The 12,120-nt window shown below is 31.9% G+C and overlaps 2 protein-coding genes across 2 annotated transcripts in view; one reads left to right on the top strand and one right to left on the bottom strand.

Moving 5' to 3' along the window:
- The window catches only part of LOC127987987 (transmembrane protein 163-like), a 34,344-nt gene extending 27,371 nt beyond the window's left edge, over window positions 1-6,973 (top strand). The window contains exons 7-8 of the mRNA XM_052590459.1: window positions 1,539-1,680; window positions 3,629-6,973. Of these exons, the coding sequence (XP_052446419.1) occupies window positions 1,539-1,680; window positions 3,629-3,689 (203 nt within the window). The 3' untranslated portion in view covers window positions 3,690-6,973. The remainder of the gene's footprint in view (window positions 1-1,538; window positions 1,681-3,628) is intronic.
- LOC127987986 (alpha-1,6-mannosylglycoprotein 6-beta-N-acetylglucosaminyltransferase A-like) overlaps window positions 6,901-12,120 on the bottom strand; it is a 60,498-nt gene continuing 55,278 nt past the window's right edge. The window contains exons 15-17 of the mRNA XM_052590458.1: window positions 11,581-11,655; window positions 11,330-11,487; window positions 6,901-9,886 (exon numbers count right to left, since the gene is read on the bottom strand). Coding sequence (XP_052446418.1) covers window positions 9,688-9,886; window positions 11,330-11,487; window positions 11,581-11,655 — 432 coding nt within the window. The 3' untranslated portion in view covers window positions 6,901-9,687. The remainder of the gene's footprint in view (window positions 9,887-11,329; window positions 11,488-11,580; window positions 11,656-12,120) is intronic.

Below are 12,120 nucleotides of genomic sequence, written 5' to 3'. Positions count from 1 at the left end.
TTTAATTCTACATTTAGCTAAATAAGTTAAAAAGTTTAGCTATTACTCATCTCTCATCAAACCTTTTAAATGGCAGTTTCATTTTTGAGGTAGAAAACTGAAGAATTTTCTTGTAAAACATAATCCAATAATCTTTATTCACACACTTAAGTTTACACACTTAAACCTTAAATGTAGCAAACAGTGCAAAGTATTTTGACTTTTAACTGGAACTCATAAATCATATACGGCCTAACGCTAATCACTGTGTACACCAAATGTTCACCAAGCAGAAGCACAAACAGACACCCATCGACAATAACCAAAACCATGAGTGAAGCTCACCAGCTGTCCAAACATCTACTGCTGCTTAACATGCAATTACTGATCATCTCAAAACACTATGATTCATCATCGGTAGAGATAAAGAAACATTTATGCCTTTACAAAAAGTTAAAGATTATCTTAAAAAGAACAGTTTTGATGTTTCAAGTTTAGCAAAAAACGTTTTTGTGTTTAATCTTTGTTTAATTATAAAGTTAAAAGGTTTAGCTAACTACACACACACACACACACACACATATTGTGTGTTCATGTTATTTAGCATGTTTACCTTCAAATTTTTATAAAAAAATGTAATTAATTGTAGAGAGTTTAGTTAAAAATTGTATTACCTTTGGCTAAAAATAAAATTTTCGATGCCTTTAATTAGTACTGTAAGTTTAGTTTAGTAACCAAAATATATATTTTTGATGTCTCATGTTTAGAAAGTTTAACTAAAAAGGTTAAAATGTTGAGATAATAGTGTGTATTTTTCATGTCTTATGTTTAGTTAGTAAGTTTAACCAAAAACTGTTAAGCTAAAAAACCTTTTTGATGGCTTGTTAGTACATTTAGTTTACAAATAAATAAATTTAAATGATTTTTTTCATTGTCTTGTTAAGTATGTTTAACTAAAAGATTTTAAAAAAAAGTTGTAAAACATTTTTATTGCCTTCTCTGATTATTAATTTAAGTTAGTCTCATGTTTAGTAAGTTTAGTTAAAAAGTTTAAAATCTTGAGCTAATAAAGAACATTTTAGATGTCTTGTGTATGTAGCTAAAATAAGTTAGGCTAAAAACATTTTTAATGCAGTGTTTCATTAGTAAATTTTGTTACAAATTGTAATTTTTTTTGTTTATCTAAAAATAAAAAAAGCTAAATAATTAGCATTTTTTATCTTATGTTAAATTAAGTTTTAACTAAAATGTATTATAAAAATATATTTTATAATAGTTTCTTTTTTCAAGTTACGTGTTTAATTACTAAGTTTAGCTAAAAACATCTTTTTTTCCAAGTAAATAGAGAATGTTTTTTATGCCTCATGTTTTATTGGCACTTTCAGTTCTAAGAATTTTTTTTTTTATAAGTTTAACAAAAAACAAACAAACACTGTTATCATAATTTAATCATCAATACATTTTTTTTCCCGGTATAACACAAAAGTAGACGTTTAGCAGAATGTTCACGTTGCTCTTTTTCCGATGATGTTTATATTTACGTATTTTCTCATTTGCAGGTTTTAACTCTCTAGTCGGCGCCATCATGGGATTCTCCATCCTCATCAGCGCCGAGGTGTTCAAACATGAACCTAAAGTCTGGTACCTGGATGGGACTATGGGGGTTCTGATTGGACTGATCATCCTCGCATACGGAGTCAAGTAAGAGTCAAAAACTGAGAAAAAAAACTAGATGACAACAACGACAACAAACTAGAAAAATCCCATTCAAAATATTAGCAAAAACCGTAATGGTACTAAAATAACACTTAATGTTTTTGCAAAATAGTTTGTTTGTTGAAGGTGTTAAGGTAGCACAAAGCTGTTTGATAAACAGTCGTTTAATAATGTCGTACACTCTTGAGGGATTTCAGGCGTGACTCTGTTTGTCTTTGGTGCAGCTTTAAATATGCTGGAGGCTTTAGCTAAAGCTTCTGAAAGGGATGCTCATTATGTAGTTTTGTTGGTTAAATAGCAGATGATGCTCGCTAATATAATTTCAAGTAATTACTATAATAGGACAAGCCTAGAGACTGTAATTAACGTTTGACTCATTGTAATGGAAATGAAGACATAACACGCACATACGACAAAGACTGTATGCGAAGCTCAACGTCATCTGGCAGATTTCCCACTGCTAATCGAACGCTGAGAGACTTGTTGACAGAACCGAAGCTGAAATGTAAATCTATAAGCCGTGAACTTCACCAGCTGTGTCTCTTTCCCAAAAGCACACAAGCAGAGGTCGTTTAGTTTAAAGTGACAGGTCTCGTCCTTCAGAGGACAGGAAGTTCAGAGCTGCACATGCTGAGTTCAGCCTTCTCATTGTTTCATACTAAGCCCAGAAATATACGCTTTACTTTTTTATAGTTACTGTAACTAAAATAAAATGTAAGATTTGTGTGCTTGAATTGCATATAAAATTTACATCCATTTGGATTAGTCTGTTTTAACATAATCAAACTAATAAACTGTAATACATAAATGAACCAGGTCCGATTTCTGTTAACTAAATGAGTTTTAAATGCAGAATAACCTGGTTTATATATTTATATTCCAGTTTAAATCCATACATTTATATGTTGCTTCTACATCATGCTGAATAAATGCTTTCATAATTAAATGGTCTAAACAATTTCAAAGAATGCACTGTAAAAATATGATTATTTAAATAAAATATGTGCAAACATGTATAAATTATGCCATGATTTTTGATTTCCAAGTGCAGAAAATTACCTGTTTGATTGGCAAATATGTAGCATACATAATGTTCTTTTATAGTTTATTTTAAACTGTATAATCCAAATGAATGGACATTTTAGATGCAATTCAGATAAATAAATATTGAATTTAGGCCTATATATATATATATATATATATATATATATATATATATATATATATATATATATATATATATATATATATATATATATATATATATATATATATATATATATATAAATTTGCTTCAGAATTAACAGGATTCAAATGCTGTAAATCTGTGTTACCACATATGCATAATTACTAGCGTTCAATTAAATTTCACAACAGAAAAGTCAAATATATGATAGAAAATAAAATATAAAGCACTTTGAACATGCACAAATTGAAGTTTTTAAAATAATTTTACTAAATGTGACTTATTTAGGTTTTGAATGAGATACTATTATAGTTTTAAAAATATTTGTATTCAATTTTACTTTTTTATTTCCATTTAAATGTACATTTTAGTTGAAGTTTTAGTTATCATACAGTTTTTTATTTTTTTTTTATTTTTTGTAATGAATGAAAATGAGAAATAGTTCCTTGGCAACTAGCTGAAATAAAATATTTTTATTTCAGTTATTATTATTTTTATTTAAAATAAACATGTTTATGATGTTTTACTTAACTTCAATAATCCTGTAAATTGAAGCGATATTAAAAGTGTCTTTTTAGACAATAAAAAGCTAAAGTAAAAACGTTTTTAAGATAAAGCAACCATGTTAAAACTACCTTTTTACTGTTAAAACATTACCTTAGATTACCTACCACTGGAATTTGAATATTTAACTATAACATTTTAGTTAATATAGCTTTTTTTTCTTTCTTTCTCTTTCTCCGTCAGGTTGTTAAAGGACATGGTGCCCCGCGTCAGGCAGACAAGACATTACGAGCGATTCGAGTAGCGATTCTGATTCTGGAGGACTCCTCACACACCTGAGAGGAAAACACAACATAACACACAACACACACCTGCCTCAGGGCAAACGCAGCCACAAACCTCCCCTTGTAAATATGGATCTGAAAGGGAAAACTCAGAATTAAATATAAAAAATGTGTATTATCGTATCGTTCGAGATGGAAATAAGCTAAGATGCATTTCAGAATGTATATGATCTGATATTGAAAACCAAGATTCATCGCATCGAGTAATATTATGGGTATCCATTTAATGGGTGAGAGACATTTTTAGGTATGATCTGTGCAGGTTATTACAAATATAAATGTCCAGGTAGGGATGGAAGAGGTTTATCAGGTAAACTTAACACAGATTGTCATTCTTGTCAAGTTTAAGTTCCTATTTATTTTCGTAGTTCTTTAGTAAAAGCGTTAGTTGCATCTGTGAAAACCTGTACATTTTTTACATGGAGAAATAGATTAAATTTACACAAGCACATGCAGTATGATTACAAAAGTTCTCATTTTTGAAATTTCAATAAACTTTCACAGTGGAAAAGCCGAGTATATGATATGAAATCAAGTATAGATCGCTCTGAAAGTGTACAAATTGCAGTCATGCCAAAATAATCTTGCTTAAATGTCAAATTAATCATTTGAAGAGGTGCTGAAATGACATTTTTGTAGACGACGAGTTTGTTTTCTTAAAGAGGACCTTGTTGAAACTTTAATTTGTCTGTTTTTCCTTGTTAAAACGTGCCATCGAATCATCTACATGAACTTTGAAGTATACGATTCAACAAACAAGGCATTTTAATATCTAATATAACTGTAACATACTCTAAACATAACACATGACGAAACTTTCAGTACTTAAAGAGCACTAGCCTAAGTCTACAAATCAATAGCTACCATTAAACCGCTTCATTTGCTAGACCTAAATGATGTAGTTCTGTAATTTCATCTTTCGCACTCCACTGAAACAGTAAAGCTCTGTGAAGTTCATTTGTTATAGCTTGATCCAGCCTTGCGTAGAGCTTTTGGTGAAACTTGTACTTATTAAACGGCACACGAACGTTACTAGCAGAGTAACCAAGCCTTAAAATCTTGACCCTTCATGATGTGAAGTTATATGTTCTTAAGTATTAGACTGTTGTAATAATTGCCACGAAATTTGGCTGTTTAAATGTGTATTTGGGAAAAGCCAAGTTTCTGAGCATTTTATGTAGCAAATATATCATAGCTCCATGGAGCAGTTGGACGTAACGGTGACGTTACCGACGGTCCGATCGCATATGTGCTATTCAGTGGCAGTTCGTCGTGTGATTGTCGGTGAAAAGCAACGTTTGTGCTTTGGGAGAAGTGTATGACTTATGCTGTTTTTTTCAGGTGTGTGGTCGAATTCAACGCTCTGTTCTTAATTGACATGTTAAATACCTTGAGTCCATGTCGGAGGGACTAGACACAAGCACACACCCCTGCAAATGGGACTTTCGTTTGCACAGTTTATAAAACCACATGTAGACATGTGTTTAAGAACCAAAAATGAAAATTTACAGAGGATTTACTCACTTTCAGGCCATCCAAGATGTAGTTCGTTTCTACAACAGAACCGATTTGGAGAGACATAGCTTAACTTCCTTATCGATGGATCCTCTGCAGTGAATTGGTGCCATCTGAATGAGAGTCCTAACAGCTGATAAAAAACATCACAATAATCCACAAGTAATCCACACCAGTCCATCAGTCAACATCATGTGATGTGAAAAGCTGCGTGTTTTTAAGCGTGTCCATCATTAAAAGTGTTTTAACTTCTGATAGTCACATACAAAATAGCACTTATTCCATAATAACGCAGAGTAGGGTTGCGATATATAACACTAGACATGATTAACCAGTAGAAATATATCAACCGGTAGAGATTTTCGACTATCATCTCTATCGCAGTTAGAGGCTTAAATGGCGTTGTTCTGCTAAATGGTCACAAAAGTGTTGCGGGTGCACGTTATTAAACATTGCGGTTTAGAAACAAGTGATTTTAGGCTGTTGGAAAGCAATCAGCAGCTAAAGATAACTCATTTCGCTATGTGTGTGTGCACTGTCTGAGAGTTTCTGAGCCATCACAGAGCGTGGAAGTATTGAATGCTCATTGAGTTTTTATTTTTTATTTTTATTAATGGTTATTGAGTTATTGCTGCCACTTTGAACAGTTAAATGCACACTTGTGTGCGTCAAAATGCCCATCTTTGCAAGTATCCTCGTAAACACATTAATTTAGGTCTTAAGTGAAAGCAAACATTTGAGAAACATTATAATATGTAACAGTATATTGTATCCAGGCAGCTCTTAAAGTGACAGCAGTCTAATATTCCTGCTGTCTATCATTCATTTGTTCTACAGTAGTTTTTGTTGTATTTCTTGTAATTAATTCATTTATAATTCTTATTAAATCACTTACTGTTTACTTGTGTTCAGTGAGCTTGAGTTTTTTTTAATGTAGGCTACTGTTTGTCACTGTACAAAAGTGACAAAAAAGACATTTCAATGGTATCAGAATTTCAATATCAAGACCTTATTTAAAGCAAAAATATCTATATTGTGATATATATATCCTTATTGTGATATAAAATTTATAATAATGAAAAAGTCCATGTCCTGTAGTCATCTCACATCAAAATCCACCAAATTTTTGTTTAGAACTGTTTAGATTTGTAAAGTGTTTTTTTGTGCATATTTCTCCCGATTCAGACGAGATGACTTTTTCACTTGAGAAAGCAATTTTATGGATAGAGAACTCATATTTTAGCTGGAGTTGAGTGGATTACTTGTGGATTATTGTGATGTTTTTATCAGCTGTTTGCACTCTCGTTCTGACGGCACCCATTCAATGCAGAGGATCCATTGGTGATCTAGTGATGTAATGCGAAATTTCTACAAATCTGTTCTGATGAAGAAACAAACTCATCTACATCTTGGGGGCCCTAAGGGTGAGTAAATTACAATTTTGTAGTTGAACTATTCCTTTAAAACTGAGGCCCGAAAATAATCTAGGGGCTATTATTTGGTTAGCGCCATTATTTAGTTAAAAACTGAATTCACACCATTGTTCGAAGAACAAATATATACTCCACATCGGGCTGAATGTCATAAGATACATGAATGTATATATAGAACTATGTTGCTGTGGAGTACACATGTATATTTACACAGAAATGTCTGTTGTCACAGAAAAATGTTTATTTGAAAAATAAAGATATATCCTACTGATTCCTCAAAATCACTGAAAAACAAACTGTGTCCGTTTTTTTTTTTCCATGAATGTCTTAAAATCCATCATAATGAATGTAAATCACCCCCAAAACAAAAGAACAACTTCAAAACAAACCCATTGAGTTGATAAGTTTACAGATGATGTGTAAATGCATTTCAATTTCAAACAAAAGCAATTATTATTAACAGCAACGTAAAACAGAACATCGTTAGCATATTGGCTCCATTCACAATTTGGGTTTCGCTCCAAATTATTTCCGATATATGAGCAGTACTGGCCATGATTTTTTAAAATTCGACTTATCTAATATTTTCAATAAAAGTTTGACAGTCATCATTATAAATAGCTACAGCTAAGCCGTACGAACACAAACACTTTCAAAACGGTGGCTTCCTTCATACTGTAAACCAAAAGTAACAACATTAGTAACCTAAACATATTAGTTTGATTGTGTGATTTTGCGTGTCAACAACCACCGAACGTTTGGCAAGACTATTTCACGCTAAATGCCGAGCGACTCTAGTTCAGCTATCAAACTACTATTTTGGCTTTTAGCTAGCTAGCATTTCACCTCCAGCATTTGCCATTTCGTAAAGGAAAACAAGCCAGACAGTTCTAGTAACCATTAGAAGGCACATCATGAAACAAGATGAAACAATAGCTTGGCTGACGACCTTCATTTTACATACAAACGTGCAGATCTTGACAGAGCGGAAACGCAAACGTAAAACTATCGCATAAGTTAGAGTGGAAAACTAGAAGAGACCCATCTATATTTACAAATGTGCAAATGTGTACAGAAATCATACACCGGATAAAAACATCAAATGAGGTTTTTGCTGGCTTTCGAAATTAAACTGTATTCGCAATGTTTGTCCAGAGTATTGACAAAGAAAATTATGTTACGATACGATACGTTATGCTGAAACTGAATTATTAAACTACATTTTGTAGTTAAGTAATCAGGTATTTTTAATTGAAATTCTACACATTGTCATTAAAGAATTTAGAGTAATTTAAAGGGATAAAATTCTGTAATAAAGTTGATCGAAACCTGTATGAGATTCTTTCTTTTGTTGAACACGAAGATATTTTGAAAAAAGTTGGTAACCAAACTGTTGTCCACAGTCTGGGAAAACAATATTCAATGGGTTCCTTCAACAGTTCGGTTACTAAAATTGTTTTAATAATTATTTTAATTTAATATTCAAAATCACATCCTTTCAAGTATTAAATTAATAATAAATCTAAATGCACTGTATATTTAGTTCCGCCATATATTTCTTTTCAGACAGTACTCTGGACACGCATGTGCGCTTACATTAAATTAGTCTGATAAATAATATTTCCCTCTATAAAGAATTTTCTCTTCTATAAATAGTCACATAAAAATCAACAGGCAGAGATAAAGATCTGTGTACAAAATAAATTAAAAACAAACAATTGTACAGTGTCGTAATCTGGTGTCAAATCTTCGCTATAGTGCATTTTCATTCCAAAACACAAGTAACTAATAATTTTGAGGTTTTTTGATAACAGGCAGGCAAATTCAAGAAATTAAAAACGAATCAAAAACCAAGGCCAATTTGTGTTTTTAGCACAAAATATAAAAAAGAAACAAGTATTTTATCCTAGTAATGTACACTATTATCTTTCTTTTTTATACAAATAAAGATAAACTTTTACAGAAATATCTGTGATTGTATTGGTGTTTACTTTATCCACATGTAGAGCATCTGAAACCTGTGATATAGTGTTATTCAGGTAAACTCGGACACTTTTGCCAATTGACGCAACAGCAAAATGTGTCCCAAATTAGTTGAATTCAGTCTACTAGTTCAATGGTTAGTTTGGTCGGTTGGTTGGCATTCTTCTTCATACTGGCTGGTTTTCGACGTGTGTATTTCACTAAATCATCACACCCGGCAGTTGCAGTACGGCGATATTTAACGTGGATCGTGACCAACACCGAAAATTCCCAGTGTTAGCATGTGCTGTTATTAAACGGTCGGAAATAAACAACCATGCAGAATAAAGTGGGTCGCGTGTTTTCATGTCAGTTATTTACATGTGAACACGTCATTTCACGGAGCCAGTATGTGGAAAGTCCAGTTTCAGTGTAAAAGTTGGGAAATTTCTTTGCAAAGTTTGTTTCCCAAACAACAAGATCTCTCTCACACTCACACACACACAAATAAACACACACTCGGTAAAAGTCTTCAAAATGGTCAAAGATGCTTTTCAGAGTCAGTCATCAGACTTGGTCCAATGATAAATGTCACCTTCAGAGAGAGAAGAAAAACTGGACGAAGAAATAAAAACAGTAGAATGAAGAACTAAGGTAATAAATGTCACTACAGTGTTTCCTCCACACCAGCAGGGGGCAGTGTGCAGTTCTGATTCCCTGCAATCCGCTTCAAGTATGTCAGCCTGAAACTAGTTCAAGTTCACACAAAAACAAAAAATCCAGCAAAATAAATCATCTTCTCTTTTGATCCTCCTGTGTTTTTGTTTTCGGCCAAGAGCCGAGAGCTGCCGCACTCCAGCGTTTTCGTTTTTATTTTTTCGTGAGTTTATGGGAAAAACACAAAAGTTGGATTACTCTGAATTCTTTAATCGCATCACCGCACGTTACCACACTGGCAATGTCTGTACTTTGATACAGTCCGGTCCTGTACAGAACGGCGGCTGAAGAGACGTCAGGTTAGTCGCACGGAGTGGCCGAAGTGTGCGTGTTATAAGCAGTCCTTGCACAGCGCCACCTGTCCTTTCATGTAGTCTCTGCAGGGACAGATGCGCGTGAGGGACTGATGGGCCCCGGCGCAGCTGAACAGCAGCAGGTCCGACTGGAATACGCAATGGCCCGCCGATTCGCTGAAGGCGGGGACGACGTTATCACTGGCAGACTCCACCGTCTTACACTCCACACCATACCTGTAGTGAAGAAACCATAGAGAGAACGCTTGAGCACATGACATGAGATCACTACAGACTCTGAACACAGAACCATGGCAGTACCATGTTTTTTTTTAAAGACAGGTTCCATTGTAATATCATGGTAATTCAGACGTGAAGCAAGATAATACCATTGATTAATTAATAGAAAATAATGGAAAATAACATTTAAGTAATGTGTATAATTATATTAAAGCATAACAAAAAAATATACATTTATATATATATATATATATATATATATATATATATAATATGTATTTATGGAAAAATAAAGGAAAACTAAATATAAATATAATATAATGTATATTTAAATATTATATTGCTGTAATATATAAAATATATTAACATATAAATTTATGTACGGGAAAAAAACCCATCTAAAATCATATTTTAAATATCAGAATATTTATGTATATATATTTTGCTTTTAATTTAAGGAAAATAAAAAATTATAATATCAAACTACACACTTATAATGAAATTCTACAAATATGGGTAATGATAAAATATATATTTATATGTTAAACATTACTATGTATATTATGGAAAAAAGAAGTTATTGAAAATAAAGGAAAAACAACATTAAATATTAAAAACCTATTTTTCTTAATATATGGAAAATAACATCAAACTAATCATCAGAAAAGTAATATTCATAAATTAAATATTAAAATACAAGTGTTTGTGTGTGTGTGTATATATATAAAATTATATAATTTATATTTAAATATGTATGCTTTAAATGTAATAAGAAATATATTAAAACAGTAAAACTATCCATGTATATATATATATATATATATATATATATATATATATATATATATATATATATATATATATATATAAAACAATAAATACTATTTATTATTAAATATTAAATTATGTTTAATTTGAATATATTATTAAATATATATTACTAATTAAAAATATTAAATGATAATAATAAATCATATTTATAATATATTTCAATATACATTTATATATCATATGTAATATAATACAATATATATTATTTTACTAAACATTTAAATATGTCAATTATACTATAAACTAACGCATATAAATATATAATTTTCATTATAAAACAAAACAAAAACTTCTGTGCATTAAACAAATGACATCCATGTGCATCAATATCAAAAATAGTAATATGCACAGGCAAAAAACAAAAACAAAAAACAATTCACTACAGATTAAATTAAAATGAATGAGATTTTTATAATGATATCCCAAGGTGAAGTAATTTAGAAAAATAGTCAAAATCTGATGCAAATATTAAGCGATTAAATGCAAATCCCACCACACCTCAGTAGAAGCCAATAAAAAAAGAGAGATTTAATTCCAATGAGAAATAAAGCGGCTGTGAAAGGCAGCAGTGCTCTCTGCTGTCTGGATGGAGAAGTGCAGCGCTGGTACCTGAACAGATCCTTGTCTTTATTGAGATGCTGGAAGAAGGAGGGTTCACAGATCAGCTGCTCCTCCTGACACACCTGCTTGCAGGATTTACCTGCCGGAGCCAGCTTGACCTGCATGGCGCTGAGAGGAGGCCACATCACCTGACCGTGACAGAAATCCTGCTCACACACACACACACACACACACACAGGTTCAGCAAGGGCTTGTGTGCTGTCCGGTACATGTCAGGTGTGCCACACAGTCACAGGTACCTGGTTCTCGATGAAAGCGTGGAGGCGCTGTAACATCCCCTCACAGGTGAACTCATACGGCAGATACGGCTCTATCTGAAACAAATAACAAGAAAACATTGTGCTTCACTAGAGCGAAACATGACAATACCACAGTGTCACGTGTCCTTAATCATACTAATGCATATTAATGCATGAAGTCAATTATGTTTAGTAAATGTATGTTTATGGTTTGGGTTATTTATATTTATATAAAAACAACAGAATTCTACAGTATGTAGCGCAGTAAACGTGTGTACAGATTTGTCATACTTCAAGACTAACTTAAAGGACAAATTTGTTCTATTTTTAACAAATGTTTAAAATTGTTGTTTTTCAAACATTTAAATTCATGTTTAAATTTGTTCCTTTAAAAGAGGTCCTTGGAGAGAAAATTTCTTTTTTTGTATATTTTTTTACTGTGTTGTAGTCTGAAGTGACAATGAAAAGGTTAATTATTGGGTAAAACATTATTCGTAATGTAAGACAAAATATTTAAGTACTGATATTATATTTATATTC

Source organism: Carassius gibelio, chromosome B22, assembly GCF_023724105.1.
Source record: "Carassius gibelio isolate Cgi1373 ecotype wild population from Czech Republic chromosome B22, carGib1.2-hapl.c, whole genome shotgun sequence".
In the NCBI taxonomy this organism is placed as follows: domain Eukaryota; kingdom Metazoa; phylum Chordata; class Actinopteri; order Cypriniformes; family Cyprinidae; genus Carassius; species Carassius gibelio.
The sequence above is the reverse complement of the archived record's forward strand: the minus strand, read 5'-3'. Positions and strand labels throughout refer to the sequence as shown.